We start from the raw sequence: 16,475 nt of genomic DNA, 5'->3' as shown, positions 1-16,475 counted from the left end.
TTGATAACAAATGGCACTTATTTAACATTTTTTAAATGTACATGTGGTTTTAAGGAACTGTTTAATGTATATGCCACCGGCAAACGTTCAAATGCAACCACACACCCCACCACCACAGAACCGTGGCACATTCATTTTCCTGTTTCCAGCCACTGCTGATAATCACAAAGGGGTGTGCGCTGCCCGTGTCCCTGCGGTCACCCTGGACGCTGAGCATCAGTGGAGGGGTATTTGTTGATGATGTAGAAAGGAACTGAATCATTGCGAGAAGAGCTCGATGGCAGGGGGCGGCACACCAGTGCTAGAAAGCGTTCGCGGAAGCGACTGGAGAGCAGGTTGTAGATGATAGGGTTAACCGCGGAGCTGAGGTAGAAGAGCACACCTGAGATTATGTGCACATACTCGAATATGTTATGCATGTGGTCCGTCCAACTCGTGATGAAGCTCCACAACAGTCGGTCGATGTGGAACGGAGCCCAGCAGATGGCAAAGACTAACACCACCACGACTGTTAAAAGATAGAGAGCAGACATTAGGTCAATTATTGTTATAAGTTATAAGAAAGATCCTAAGTTGCACCGGCATCTTGGTCCCTTTAAAAGTTGTTAACTGGCACCAATTCACTTTGCATTGGTTTTGTGTCCATACAATAGAAAGGGTGCTGCTGCTGTTCGGTTACCAGCTTTCTTCAAAATATCTTCTTAGTTGTTGTGCAGAAGACAAAATGAAGACCTATCCCTTTAAGCACTTGATGCATCATTTGACAAGCCATCCTTATTTAAAAACTCGTAATTTTTTTATTGTTTATAATGTTTAATAAAACTACATCTGTCATTCAACACCATGACTCATTCTATGAACTTACTCTTTTGATGTTTTACTTAGAATGTACAATAGTTTACATTTATCTTTATCTTATGATCTGCATGAATGCTTTATGAAATGCTTTATTTTCCCTTCTACACGAAGTATGAATATATCACAAATATATCACAGTATGAATTCACTTCAAACACACAGTGCAATGAGCTTCCAATTGCCTGCGTAATTAAACAGCTCTAATAGAGTATGCTGTAACAAACCTATAATTTTATATCCTCTTTAAAGTCCCCATGTACTACGTAATACTTCACAGATTACGTAATTATGTTGAAAAGGTCACGCTTGACGTAGGCACATGAAATTACCATTTTAAACACAAAACTGACACAAAGACGATGAATGCGTGTCATTGAACATTCAACAACTTTTGAACAGTCCTCCTTCTCCACATTTGTAAACACTGACTCGGTACTGCCTACGTCAAGCGTGACCTTTTCAACGTAACTACGTAATACGTGAAGTCATCAACACACTTCGTAGAACAGTGCAAGGCGAGCATTTGTGTTTATAACGCATATATATCTTTTTTTTTAAGATACTTTGAAGCTGCACTGAAACTGTAATTTTGACCTTTAACCGATTGGAGTCCATTGAAGTCCACTATATGGAGAATAATCCTGGAATGTTTTCATCAAAAACCTTAATTTCTTTTCAACTAAAGAAAAAAATACATAAACATCTTGGATGACAACAGGGGTGAGTAAATTATCATGAAAATGTATGTTGAAAGTGAACAATTCCTTTAAAGAGCTACTCAAGAAAAGATGTGTGTGTGAATAAAATCTGTTACTAACTTTAGTCAGGGTTTTCCCGATAATGAAAACTAACCAGATGGATGCTTTTAGATGGATACTCACCCATGCTGTATTTGCTACTAATACATTTGGGTAGATTGCAATCTGGATTTTGCAGATATTGTGCAAAAGTAGACAAAAAGACTATTATTATTACAAGTATTAATCCCAAATACTAATTATTATATGTGGTAAAAACCATTCCAGCTAAACAGATTGTTCATTTGGTACACCCTTATCCGTTTCAGGGACAATGCACAATAATTAACACATTGTGATTAAATGCACCAGTTGTAGCTGCAATGTCACCAAAATGTAGCCAATTTCATCAGCCTTAGCTGTTTTATCTTCATTTAAAAAACTAATAGAATTAGGAAATGTTATTTACAATGCCTTGCATAATGTTACACTTTGGTTTGATGCACTAAAGGTACAGTGTAGTAAATTTAGCGGCATCTAGTGGTCATGCTGCGAATTGCAGCCCCCTCGCTCCACCACTCTCTTTCCAAGCACTACGGTGTAATTCTAATAAAAATATAACGCTTTATTATGTTAGGTCTTTATACACCTCTGAGGACATAGTTATGTATATCATATTGCATTTCTGTCAAAAGATCCTCCAAAAAATGATACACTGGACCTTTAATGTAAATCTTTATCTGTCACTTACAGTGCATCTTGGTGATCTGCCTCCTCCGTCTATGATCCAAATGAATTTTCCAGCTGTCATTGCCATGTTGTTTGTCCAGTTTGCTTTTTTTCTGCCTCTGTCCCTTTCCCAGTGTCAGACCAATCATCAGATACAACACGCTGATCACCATCATGGGGACAAAATAAAAAAGTATTGTGGTTACCTGGATCACCAAGTTGTACATCCATTTGGGCTTCAGGAGGTTGCACGTGGCCGACTCCAGCACCTTCTCTGGGAGATAGTGATACTGCAAACCATGGAGCGACGTGTTCGGAATGGCACAGAACAGTGATATGGCCCAAACACCAGAGATAACCCGCTGGGCGTGCTTGTTAGTTATGGCGTAGCGGGTTTTGAGCGGGTGCACAACGGCTATGTAGCGCTCCACGCTCAGCACTGTGACATTGAGCACGGATGCAAAGCATACCATCTCGAACAAGAAGACTTTGAAGCAGCAGATGCTTTCCACGAACGGGAAGGGGTAGTTCTGCCAAAGTTCATAGATCTCCAGGGGCATCCCGAACAAAAGCACAAGCAGGTCTGAGATGGCCAAGCTGAAGAGGTAGAGGTTTGAAGGCGTTCGCATCTTCCTGTCTTTAATGATTACGGTGCAGGTCAGGAGGTTTCCCACGACTCCTGTGGCGAAGATGAAAATGTACGTAAAGGTTACAGGAAAGAAGAATGGAGATCGTCTAGGGCCCAGAATCCTAAACAGAACTTCATCCAGGGTCTGAAGGTGACAGCGTCCACTTTCGTTGCCGGTAAAGTTAAATGTGGTGCTGTTGCAGAAGACAAAGTCCTGCTCGGATCCATTGACAGGCTCACAAAGGCAGCTCATAGCCATTGTGGCTTTCCAAGGATGAAATGCGTAAATGAACAGTTTTTAAGTCAGCACTGCTTTAGAAACCGCTGCCTCTGAGATTCCACATTGTGAATGATAGAGACCTGTGTCAGGGAGATAATAGGAAAATAATATAAAGGTTGTTTACAACAGTAACCTGATAAGACAAGATTTTGATTGTTTTTATTTCTCTTCTCCCTTTCGTTTTTATGCTTTTTATACTCCTGACAAGACCTCATCGAATTTGCTATTTAACAAACTGTAAACACATTTAACAAATCACATTTAAATTAAAACGACAAGTCACTCTACATTATTAACTATGCCTATTATAAAGAAATCAAAGGGGTGCAAAGTAAGTGCAACCCAATCTATAAGGAATCATTCATTTAAAGATGGCTTAGATTTCTTGAACAAACATCACTCTTCATTTCAATGTCGATGCTTGAATGACGCGAGCTAAACGAATCGCATCTAATATTTAGACGCAGCACATTTGACTGATACCTTCTGAGAAATTATAAGGTTCATTGTCCAGATGTAGAATAACTAGTCAGTAATATATGTTCATGTATTTTTTGCTGCATGCATGTATTTTTGCTTGATGCCCTAAACGACTAATATTTGGTATTAAAACTCTATGTTACTTTCTTCGTAGTAATGCTATTTAAAGAAACATGTAATGGTTTTATCATGTAGTGTTGAGAAGTAGTACAAAATCAAGCAGAAAGACACGCACCTCTCCAGCGTCCGCCGTGCACACGAATCGCATCCAGACTGGTGCGCGTTACGGAGACTTGCCGTTAACTTCATGGTGTTTGTATTCGCTCCAGTGTCTTGAAAACAATCGTGTGAAATTGCAAACTCGTGCAGACAGAGATGCCACGATGTCTCCCTTTGCCTGAATTGTTAGGTGACTGATGTTTGGAGCGAATGCGCACCCAAATCACATGTGAGATGAAAAGCCCTCAGGCTTTTATCCTTCTTGGTTTTCGGTTTTCGATGCTTTTACGGGCAAATCAAACAGACATGGCTTTGATTGTGTGCGCATGTCTACTTCAAAGTGGAGTGAACTAACCAGGACGCAAAGGATGCAAAGTGTACGCGTCAACCTGTGCGCGCTCCCTCGTCCGTCTCCAATATCAATCAATTATATTTCAAATGCAGTCTCTCTTTTATGCTACATTCAAATCCATTTTCAGTGTTTTCAAATGGTTTGGAATGGAATCACTCGAAAATGTGATGTTTGTTTTCTGCACATATTTGCATTTTCGATCTGCATGTTACAGTTTATACAGTAAAGTTATGTTGAAGACTGCCTGCCATTTATGCATAAAACAAATGGAATTGTAAGTGCCGGGTAGTGCTTTGTGCAACTAAATGTAATATTCATGTAACATTAGAGACACTTTGTGAAGGTTTTAACCCGAAATACTAAAATAAATGTAATGCTTTTTCAAATACCAATAAATCACAATAATTCATATTTAATTATCGAGTTTTTATAGAGTCCACCAAAAGAGGGCAGAGCACGTGTCTGAGTAAAATGCAATAGGTGCTGAGAGATGGAAGGGAGAGACTGTGTCAATGTGCATTTTTGTGTTTCCCACTGCTATGTAATACACACAAATATTCACTCAAAAATGAATCTTTATCTGTCATGTCAAGTTTATTTGATCGATTAACTTATGAAACATCCATCGGATGAGCAGTAGGTGGAAACATCTGCTTGACCGTGAATCACCGCACCAGAATTAACATTTTATAATTAAAATTAGAAGCCCAGAAAACATATCACGGTTGTGATAAAAAAATGAGAATTACAAAAACATAATGAGTGCAGAATTGGATTAAACTGTCATGCATAAAAAAAATGTGATTATAGATGAGATGAGATGAGACTATATAAACGTCAGTATGATTCAAGGGAAACCGTTGAAATACATGATATACAGATATACAATGATACAGATCACCATGTGAGATAGCATGGGTCTACAACTCACAACAAATCATAAAGGAAAAGCATTCAAAAGACAATATACCCCTGCAGAATGTTAGGACATTTTTGTGTAGTGCTGGTCATTTATTTCATCAAATGTAGCCCTAAGCTGTAATTCTTTGTAAGATTTTATTTATTTTTACATATTTGTTATGCAATTATGTATAGCAAATATGAATATGTTAATCTAGTATTTGCACCTCCACACCTATGTGCATATGCACAAAAAATGGTCAAAAAACTAAACAAATAAGGTTGTGGTCATAATGAGTTAATGTGTAGTAATCAAACAGTGATTTAGATTGGCCATGTTCAAAGCTTCAGTGTATTCAGCGCACGTACAGTTCACACACGCATCTACCAGCCAACTGTGACATTGTGAAGCTGTTATTATTCACAGGTCTGTAAAACCTAGCTTGGTCACGCTTAGCCTTTTTAAGCTTCGCTCATCAGAGAGCATTTCTACTACGGCCTTGTGTTAAACGGTCCAATCACTGGAACAAATTCTCCCATGAGTAAGCTCTCAGTTCACTTCATAATGATTCTCGCTTAGGTACTGTTTGAACAACAGAGATCAATTGTAAACCAACAACCTTGTGAGTCAATCATCACCTAACTAACTTTTTTACAAACATTATAAAGCTGAGCCTTGACATTACCAGTAGATACCATCAGAAACCAATATAGTTGAATTAAAGGTCCAGTGTATAAAATTTAGAAGCATCTAGCGGTAAAGGTTGCAAATTGCAACCAATTTCTAACTCCACCCCTCCCTTGGAAAGCACAGCTGTCACACCATAAAAACGTTGACAATTGTCACAATTACCTATTGAAACCCCACAGGACATAATGTCTGATGGGCAAAGATTATTATGTACGGTCAGAAGGAGAGAGAATCTTATAAATGTGTTTTGTACGAGATTTTAAAATATTCAAGTGGGTTCATTGTAATTAGACTATGATCTGAAATACCAAGTGAAAAGACACTGCACATTCACTGTAAAGCACTTTGATAAGAGCTATAGAAATGAATTTGAACTGAATCCATTTTGCAAATCCAAACAAACTACCCAGTTTTGCATTATGGCCAGTTGTATTTTGCCTTCTGTTCATTTAAATAAACATAAGGATAAGCAGTTAGTCAGTCAATAGTTTATCAACATGAACAAAACCAACAATACTGGTCTTCACAAGAGAGAATATTAATGTACAGTATATGATCCTCAACTTTTACGTGCAGTGGTTAAACTCACCTCATGAGTTATTTTCACCTTTATAGCTTACAATGTGACAACAAAGTGAAGATATTACAACAGACTGACAGATAAGAAAAGGGCTCCCACATTTATGGAAGTGGCTGTACATCAAATAGACAGAATGAAGAACTACAAAGAGTGCACCATCTTTAAAATGACGCATATGCGCCTATAAAACTGTGTGTTTTTCCCCAGATGGGGTGTGAGAGTGTACATACTCATGTGTTCGAAAAGTTATTTGTGGTACCTGATATATATAGTTATGTAGTTAAACAAAAAAAGTCTTGGTTATAATGTAGTCTTTAGGTTTTGATTGATTGTATTGTTGTGTCTCATATCTTTTAATGTTAATCCAATAAAGGTTCACCCAAAAATGAAAATTCTAACTACCAGAGTGTGAAATGAATGTAGGAAAGCAAACAGTTGAAATTGAAGTGATATTTAATATAATGTTTGAAGTAAACTCAAACACGTTGTGATATTCATGTTGTTTAGGGCAGACTGGATATTTGAATTCTCAAGAAGGAAAAAGCTGTGCCTCCTCGGAAAATGTGAAAGAGTCAGCGTCAACACGATTTAATGACAAATCCACATTCCATTCCTTATATTATTGTTAATGTTAAACGGCCTAAATGTCATTGCCAAAGTATGAAAATAAAATTTGTAGACTGTGTATTTAAAATAGTTTTTTAAAACACCAAATGAATCAGATTAGTTTTCAACCAGCATAAAAAGTTATTGATATACTAAAGCATTACACAGTAACTTCCTTTATTTCCTTATATGTGCTGCTTTGTGAATAAGACTGTTGCATATTTGAAGTTCCCTTTTTCCTCCCAGATACAAAGATCATGAGCACAAGAGCTTAATTAGGTTTCAATGGTGTGAGTCAGTAGGAGGTTAGTGTTGCAGTCATCCATTTGATATCATTCATTGGTGAAAGATTTCACAGAGCTAGTTTAATAATTTTTTCTCTTGCTGCCCTGTTTTTATAATATGCATTATAAACAAAGGATGTTTTGGCACATGTCGTCCCACATAAACGTGTGATAGCTTATTTAGCATTAAAAAGTAATGCATGGTGCTTATAAAGCTCTTGTAGATATTTGAAGCAGTGACTGCTAAATAGTTTTAAGTCCATTATATGAGAATTAGATTTTTCCATCTACACGGCATCCTTGGGACCCATCATACTGGCACACGGCTTCTCGTATCACCGTTATGTTGACGACACCCAGATCTACATCTCGTTTCACCCAGATGATACCACTGTATCAGCTCGCTTAACAGCCTGCCTAGAATACATCTCAGCTTGGATGAAAGAGCATCACCTCCAGCTGAACCCGGCTAAGACAGAACTACTCGTGTTTCCGGCACACCCCACGGTGCCACACGATCTCACCATCCAACTTGGCAGTACCACAACCACTCCTTCCAAAACAGCCAAGAACCTCGGAGTCATATTTGATGAACAGTTGTCCTTCAATGATCACATTGCAAAGACAACGTGATCATGGCGATTTGCCTTATTCAACATTCGATTTGTTGGACTACTGCAATGCTTGCTGGTCTTCCTGCAAAGGCTATCAAACCACTTCAGCTGATTCAAAATGCAGCAGCACGCCTCGTCTTCCAACATCTCTCCACTGGCTACCAGTTGAAGCCCATATTAGATTCAAGTCACTGATGTTTGCCTACAGGAATATCACTGGATCTGCACCGGCATACTTTCACACCCTCCTACTCTCCTACACCCCATCAAGAACCCTGCGTTCAGCAAACAAGCAATCTTGTGTTGCCTTGTCATAAGTGCATTAAATCGCTTTCCCGCTCATTCTCCTTCACAACTCCTACCTGGTGGAACATTCTTTCCTAACTCGGTCAGGTCAACCACATCTCTCACAACCTTCAAAAAACGACTTAAAACCCATCCCTTCTGTGAATACTTGACAGACAAATGAAAATAAAAATGTATGTACACTAACCCTTTTTCTTTCTCTTAACACACATCTTTAAGGACCTCAACTCTGGCAGGTAGCTTAAAACAAGCCTTTAACGACAACATGGCTGTTTCCGTGTAACTCAAAGCTATTGTTTTCTAACTGCTACATTGGTACAAAATCATAAAGCTGCTTTAACAGAAGGCTTCTTCAAATGAAAGAGGAATATTAACAATAATAACGTAACACCACACACAATAATCATCGTGTCCCACCCTTATAAACCACAGCAGATTATTTTATACAAACAAGTGTGGGATTCTACCTGTTTGTTACTTTTTGGCATGTACGTGACAGACGTGTGTTGTGATGAAAACTGTGGACATGACGGCCTGGGGTCATGACTGTGTCTGCAGTGTGAACAATCGAGGATCTTGACAACGTCAGGGAGAGGCTTGACAGATAAGCAGTGTTGAAATGATATTACATCATCAATCTGCCAGGTACAGGCATCACCGTCCAGCCTTCTCACAATGAAGCCTCTCCTAAAATTTGACATTAACCTGCTGATTGTAATAATCAATGTTGAGTCTTGAATGAAATGCCAATCAAAGACAAGCATGACAAATGATCGACCTTGGATCAACTTGGATGGTTAGAACAGATCAACCACGAGGGAAGAAGTCTATCCAAAACGTCCTGTCTGAGATTATATTTGAGGCGGTGTCAATGTTTATGATCAAATAGAAAAAGGTTATATTTAGATATTATTCAGACAGAGAGCCATAACTTAGGATAAGGATAATTCACATAAACATTTAAATCTGTTCATTATTTAATCTTTTTTTCTTCTCCAGTATAAGATATTTAGAAAAATCTTGATGACGTTGACCCCCATTGACTTCAATTGTATGGACACAAAATCACTGAGACATTTAGAAAAATATCTTCTTTTGTGTTCAATACAGGTTATATACAGGTTTTGAATGACATGAGGGTGAATAAATAATGACAAAAAGGTATGTATTTCAAATCTTGATATAATTATATCACATAGCTGGAGAGACATCTGTGTAGTCTATTATTCCTCTTGAAACATCTAAGGGGGCATTAAAGGTCCTCATTGTGACTTGTTTTGCATAATGAATGAATGAATTAACACTTATGAATATTTTAGTACAATCACTCAAGGTTTAAGTGATTTGCCTGTGAACGACAAAAAAGTGTATTTGTGCAAAAAGACATATAGTACCATTTTGTTTTGGCATTTTCATACTCCAAACCCAAAGGCCCTGTAGTGTGCTCACTGTAGGGTTATTAATTAACCCTTAACTAGACATCAATAGGCCCATAAAAGCACACATCACACTTCAGATGAGGTCACATAGGATTTATGAATTCCATTTTACAGCCTTGTAAAATGTGTCCTCTTTATTCATTAACTGCGGAGGAAAAAATGAAAAGCTCTGATTGGTTGTGACAGAGCTAGGCTGAGGATTAGTTCCTTTAAAAGAGAAGAAAGAAAACAAGAGGAGTAGAGATTGTTCGATACCTGAAAAACATACAGCTAAATACTTGTGAAGAAGAACCAGCTACACCATTCAGAATGAAGACGATTCTGTCAGTTGCGCTCATGGTTATGGCTCTTTGCCTGATCTCTGAGGCTGTCCAGGTCCAGGTATGCTGTTTACTTTTCTTGTTTTTCACAGTCATTCTCCTCTATTGCAAATTAAAACATAAAAATAATTCTCAAGTTCAACTGCAGTGGTCAAGCTGATGCATTGCTCAACATGAATAAAGGTATTGCGAAATTAACTTATCCTTTTATTTTCCCGCAGGAGGGAGAATTTTCCTTTTCATTAGAATCTGTGAAAGTTCTCCAGCAGCTGAGCGCCCAACCTCGAACACAAAACCCACGCCTGGCCAAGACAAGCTACTATTCTGTGTGTGCCAGTCCGACCCTGCCGCAGGAGTTTGTGCCCCTGTGTCTGCAAAAAGGAGCAACATTGTCTTTTGCTAGACTTGGTAGGAATCCTGGTTTATTTCAAATTCACACTCAATGTTTTGTATGTTGTGTAGACTTGAGAGCACACAAGAAATGTCACATTTCCTTAACTGACAAACAAATCTTGTTCTAACTTGAATTTATGTTCTCTCGGCGTTGCAGCTTCAGTGCCTTTGGATGTCTGTGAAATATGTGCTTTTGCTGCATGTACCGGATGCTAATCCTCTTCTACGCCTGTTCTGAACAACATCATAAGTTCTCATGGTTGTGTATCATCGAGCAATCATCCCCATGTTGTCATCTTGTCAAACAAATGGCAAAACCTTTTTTAAACTGTTACTTGCTTAACGTTGACTTTTTCCACCTCTAATATTTTGTTTTGTTACAGTGCATATTTCATTTATTTAAGACAAAATATCTTTGTATTTTTCTATTTATCCTCCTCTGTGTGTGATAATACTTTAATGTCCAATAAACTGCATTTAAAAATGTATCGGCATACTGTGATCTTTATCGGGATGAAAGTGTTTTTAATGCTCTGTCGCCCATCAAAGATTTATTGAATGCGAAGTGACAGAAACATTCAGTGCAAAGAATTTATTAAATACAGGGAACTATTTCAGTATTGTATTCCATTTTGCCAGTAACTATTTGACACGAAATGTCCTCAGATTAATCAGCCGTGAACAAGAGTCCGTATGCCTCAACAAAAAGCGAGTGTGAATTTAAATGTGTGTTTGAGAAATCTTTCTGGCAAATGTATGAATGTAATAAATTGAGTGTGCAGTACATCAGAGCCCCCTCGGCCCAACCCCACCCGTTCTCCTACACACATTCCTGATCATTTTCACCTTTATGAAATGTTGATTTGCCAACTTTTTATAGGGATTTCATATGCTTTCAGATTCCGATTAGGACCAATGTACTTTTGACTATTGGCCATTCTGGTTGATGTAAGCTCAGAGGAAAAGTGAAGGCCACTGATGGAACCTGCTTTGAATGCTCTGTTTAAATGCTATACAAGAAAATGGAGACATACCATATATATTTTTGCTTTGAAGGTTTTGGTCATTAGAAAAAACCTGCATGCAAGAGCTGCAAACACTACCGTGAATAAATCATTATTTTAGAATTTTTTTGTCACTGAAATCTTCAGAAGCTTATGGCTGTGTTTTGGACTGCCCTTAAATCCAAACAAAAGGCTAAAATAATGCTGTAGAGAGGAGCCCATATGACAAAAAGGCTGTGTATTTTTATGGCATGCAGAAAAGTCATGTCTGTCATGAGGAAAACAAATCTATTTTGGCACAGTTAAGCCCCTTTTTGAAAAAAGTGTTTTTTTATATATACAAGGAAGTTTTTTTCATCAGATGTAATAAGATGATTGAAAAATAAGCAACGATATAAAAACAGACAGTAGTAAGCAGTGACTTTGTATTCTGGCAGAAATCTCACACTGGTGCATGTCTGTTCCTTAAACACAAGCAGACGTTCAGACATCTGCTGCCTACCTACGGGCCGGTAGAAGGCTTCTCTATTTCCAGTTTTATCTAGGTTTCTAGAGTAATGTTTTAATTGGTTAAACATCTGTGCTCTCGCCACTTGTATTTTGTATTTTCTGTGTTCACAGTGCAGACAGATCAGTGTAAAATCTCATTTGCGGTACTTTAATGCCATGCCCATTCATATCTGGCCATACCCACTTTATAGGAGAATTCAGATACAGCTCTAGTCTTTGATCTTTGGTCCAGTTTTGAAGCCTCGCGCTCGTGGCGATCACTATCCGCTTTCACGCGTTCGCCCTCGCCGATAAACAGCTCCTTGTTGGGATAGATGGTAAAGCATGGGAATGCAGGTTATGCGTGTTGTACAGGGAGTGGACTCCAAGCTCGCCGGATCTATCCGAATCCGGAGCACTCTACCCTGCTCAGAGCAAGTGCTCCGGGCTCGGAACCGGCTCGAGCCCAGAACACACCCCCCAAATGCAAAATAGAGCTGGACAACCGCCGAAGTACGCATACACCCCCCAAAAATGCCATGTAGTGCGTTACGGAGGTGCAACCTGAAATTTTGTAGAAACGAAAGGATGAGGGCCCGTTAGGGCTATCGCTGCTGCGATACTGACCTCATGGCAAGTTGTGACTGGTGCTGCAGAGCACTGGTAGGAAGCTTGGGCCCCTGCGGGGCGGTTACTGCTGCGATACTGTCTCCATTGCGAGTGGTGCAGTCTTCGAGACTTTGAGAACAACGTCGTGAGATGGAAGAGCTGGCTGCCTTGTTAACAAACTGTATTGTGGTGCCGCCTTCAGCAAAGAAGACTGGCTTAGCCGAGCCCCAGATGTGAGAACCATCTCCTCCGGAGGCCTTCCCGGGTGACAAAGCTGGACAACTGGTAACTGTGAATGCGACACCTGCTTGAGTCGATTGGTCCGAAGGTGATGCGATCTTCAGGGAGTCATGCGTCAAAGTGGCTGAGGTTTGAACTAACATCCGAGACTATCAGATGATACGGGAAAGGAGTGTTCGCTGGGCTTCCCTGAGGAGCGACAGGTCTCGAATTTGGATGTGTACAGAATAGGCATGGGGTCCGCTTCGAGCGCCGGCAGCCTGGACTTCTGCCAAAATCTGCGCTCTGATGTTGCTGGAGACTGGTGGAGGTTCCATTGCATGCACGTGTGGAGGTGCTGGCATCGCAGCGGCTGTGGCCAATGAAAACGTGGGGCGTGCCTGTTGAAGAGAGAGAATGGCAGCCGTTTGCGCGTTGTGCGGAGACAAGCTTGTGCTAGCGTTAGCAGCGGCGCCGAAGATATGAGGCCCAGGGACCGAGGCCTGTGACTCTAACGGAGGCTGCCTCATGCTAGAAATCAATTCCGGCGCCGCGGGCCAAGATCCAGGGGCGGGAAAAGCGAATCTAATGGCGGCCTCTTGTGCGTCTAATGGAGATAGGCTCGTGGTAGCGGTGGCAGCAGTGTCAAATAATTGTGGTACGGAGACCAGCGCTTGTGTCCCCAGCGGAGGCAGCCTCGCACTGGCGAGCCAAGAGCCCGGGGCGGGCAAGGCGAATCTAATGGCGGCCGCTTGTGCATCTAACGGAGACATGCCCGCGCTAGCAGCGGCAGCGAAGAATTGTGGTCCAGAGACCAGCGGTTGTGTCCCCACCGGAGGCAGCCTCATGCCTGAGACGTATGGGTGAGCCAGGGCTCCTGAGAGTTGCCGGCCAGCCTTGCCGGGGCGGTCATCTCATTCTCAAAAAATCATTATTAAGTTAAATGGCGCTTTTATCGCTATGTTTATAAAATTAAAAAAGTAGCTTCCACAAAACTCAATATTTGGTCAGAAATAAAGGCACAACTGTAAAAATTACACCACATCGATTCATTTTAAGTATAGCCGGTGCAAAACTTATTCCTGTAGTTTAAATGGAGAATTCATCGTGAAGGATATACAGTACATTCTAAATCCCAATTTCCAAGCCATCCAACTGGCATCCTGTATATACTGTATGTCCTGTACAGGATTGTAAAGGATGAATTTATGAGATTAACAAGTACCTTGTATATCACTCACTGATAGTACTGCAAATGATTCGTCAATAGGAGAAAAGTTATTGAGAAACACAAACATCCTCTTCTGTTATCAGAGAGGCCAAAACACAACTGACAGACTATCTATGATGACTAAGTTTTAATAGGTTACTTAGTAAACTATTATATAAGAAGTACATGCTGACTTAATATGTAGTTGATACACATCTGCATCCATTCTGTAATCCCTCCAAAAGAAAGAGATATCACTCCTGATACGATCGCTGATAATCACATTCCTTTTTCACACCTCAAGATGTGTGCAGGTTACGGTGAGTCACAACCCCCTTTTGACAATGGACTGATTTAAGAGGTTGTTTAGTGAATGCTTTGCAATAGCTTCTGAAAATCATGTCAAATAATTTTTACATCTACACTGCGTGTAACATCAACATCTGTATGGAACTAGTATGTTTTCTACTTTTTCTATAATAAGGCTTTAAGACTTGATTACAAACCTCAGAACAGGGATTATAATATCTTCATATTTAATAGTGCAGCGCCATGTTGAAGAAAAATGTTATATGCAATAACTTAAACTACTTAATGCAATATGATATGCCAAACAGTATGGCTTTAAGTTCATAACATTCATTTGAAGAAAATGGGAATGTATTAAAATTAGTCAATTTGTGCAAATCATCGCGATATGCGAATATGAATTACGACATAATCGCCAAATAATGACATTTTCTGTATTTTTGTGCATGAGCAGGTGAATTCATCTCACCCCAAAATCATAAGGAGAAATTGAAATTGTGCACATAATCTTATGATGGTTTTATTGTATTTAGCCAAACATCCTTTAGGGCTTCGCAGGAAAGTGGGTACAGTTTTCCCCTGGAGGCATTGAAGACCCTGAAAAAGTTTATGGAGTCTGACATGAGTACAAACCCTCTTCATACCTACAGCGAATCAGCATCATTGTGTACCAACCCTAAACTGCCAAGAGAGTTCACAGGGGTGTGGGAAAAAGATGACGCTGGCACTATTTTACAAACTCTGGATTAGTGTTTTGTAGATGAAATGATTGATAAATCTCACAAACTGTATATTGGGATTTGTATCTCATAATTTAATGTTAAACTGGTGGTGAAGCAGAATGGTTCAGCTCTATTTTAACAGAACACAACGTTTGTGAATGTTGATGCATTAAACCTCGATCAACGTCTAAAATTATGTAATGATATATTTAGCATTTTATCAAATTTGGCTGTTTCAGATGTTAGACTCCACATGCTTGTTCTGCCTATGCTGGAAGTCTGGTTACTATGACACATTTAACATGCAATTTATAAGGCCTGCACGATGCACATATGCCGTATGAGTGAACACAGCTGTAGTTCTGAGCCGTTCCCCTTCATACAGCAGTATCAATGGGCACTGTGATTTCTCGGAGAGTCGAACAGGCACGCATTTTCTCTTCCTATCAACATCAGACATACAGGAGCACTGGGCTGTAATCACCCTAACTGCGACTCCACAGACGCCATTATGGCTCGAGCTGTAGACCTGATCAAAGGAACCTGACAGCTCATAATATTTGTCCGGTCTTAGCATATGTTGCCCTGTCTCATCCCTTTTCTTCTGCAGCCTAACTAAATGTGAAAAAAAACAAGAAATGTGTCATTTGTTTTTTCTAGATGTAGTGTGAGGAAATGGAGACTTTGCTGTAGCCATGCTATTTACCAGAAATTGAGCAGAACTGAGAACTCAAAACTATTGCAATTGCTTCTTTGTTGACATGATCTGGGGCACTCATTAATAAAATTGTGCGTAGGATCCTTACTAAAAGTGTATGTGCGCCCGAAATCCCTAAATAGCGTAGGCCCAAAAAATATACAGATTTATGAAACATACATATTGACTTTATAAATGACAGATCACCTGCAAGTGTGGATACATGAATCTTCCTCATATCCCGACCTGGACAGCCCATTTTTACACATAAATAGTCAATGGCTGTGTCCGAAATAGCCCCTATACTCTCATAGTTGCAGGGGACATCCATTTTGAAGAGGTGTCCGAAATTATAGTGAACATTGTTGAGTGCACTCATTCAATCCCATAATGCACCGCAATAACGCGTGTACAACCGATGTACACTCAACGGTAAGACCGTACCCATAATGCACCTTGAGGCACGCCCTATTTTCAACCGTCATTAAAAAGCAATAGAAGAAGAGTCACGCACTGACTAAACGCATCATCAGAAGAAGATGGCGGTTGCCGAATCATACAGATGTAAGTAAAAAAAAAAAAATTTAATTGGTTTCCGTGACAGATTACATTCATGCATTTTTTACACAAATAAAAAACAAACCATGTTGGTGGTGAATGCGTTGTTTACACAAAGAAAATATTTATTATTTATTATTTACATAAAACATTTATTTATGATCCGTTAATTTACACAATACAATATTTGCTGTGTGTCTATTACTTACACATAAAAATTACTGTTATTTACGTAAAGATTA

General features: G+C 39.5%; 2 protein-coding genes across 2 annotated transcripts; one reads left to right on the top strand and one right to left on the bottom strand.

The window, feature by feature from the left end:
* Positions 1-197: 197 nt before the first annotated feature.
* On the bottom strand, positions 198-3,211 carry nmur3 (neuromedin U receptor 3; the record flags this gene model as incomplete). Its single annotated transcript, XM_079482573.1, has 2 exons — positions 198-508; positions 2,347-3,211. 2 exons carry the CDS (start codon positions 3,209-3,211, stop codon positions 198-200), a joined length of 1,176 nt encoding a protein of 391 aa, XP_079338699.1.
* A 6,705-nt stretch (positions 3,212-9,916) lies between these two features.
* Positions 9,917-10,902, top strand: LOC306909084 (guanylin-like). The gene is made up of 3 exons (XM_079482461.1): positions 9,917-10,084; positions 10,245-10,431; positions 10,574-10,902. The coding sequence occupies exons 1-3, from the start codon at positions 10,013-10,015 to the stop codon at positions 10,630-10,632; spliced, it is 318 nt and encodes a 105-aa protein (XP_079338587.1). The 5' UTR covers positions 9,917-10,012; the 3' UTR covers positions 10,633-10,902.
* Positions 10,903-16,475: the final 5,573 nt, after the last annotated feature.

The sequence above is a fragment of the Barbatula barbatula genome (assembly GCF_947034865.1).
Source record: "Barbatula barbatula genome assembly, chromosome: 20".
NCBI classification, from domain to species: domain Eukaryota; kingdom Metazoa; phylum Chordata; class Actinopteri; order Cypriniformes; family Nemacheilidae; genus Barbatula; species Barbatula barbatula.
Note: the sequence above shows the minus strand (reverse complement) of the source record. Positions and strands in the feature narration are given on the sequence as shown.

Excerpts from the sequence above, each read along its gene's own strand:
- LOC306909084 (XM_079482461.1), top strand. The coding sequence starts at position 10,013 with ATGAAGACGATTCTGTCAGTTGCGCTCATGGTTATGGCTCTTTGCCTG. Across the intron at positions 10,085-10,244 it reads CTGAGGCTGTCCAGGTCCAG|GAGGGAGAATTTTCCTTTTC; the intron begins GTATGCTGTTTA and ends ATTTTCCCGCAG. Across the intron at positions 10,432-10,573 it reads ATTGTCTTTTGCTAGACTTG|CTTCAGTGCCTTTGGATGTC; the intron begins GTAGGAATCCTG and ends TCGGCGTTGCAG.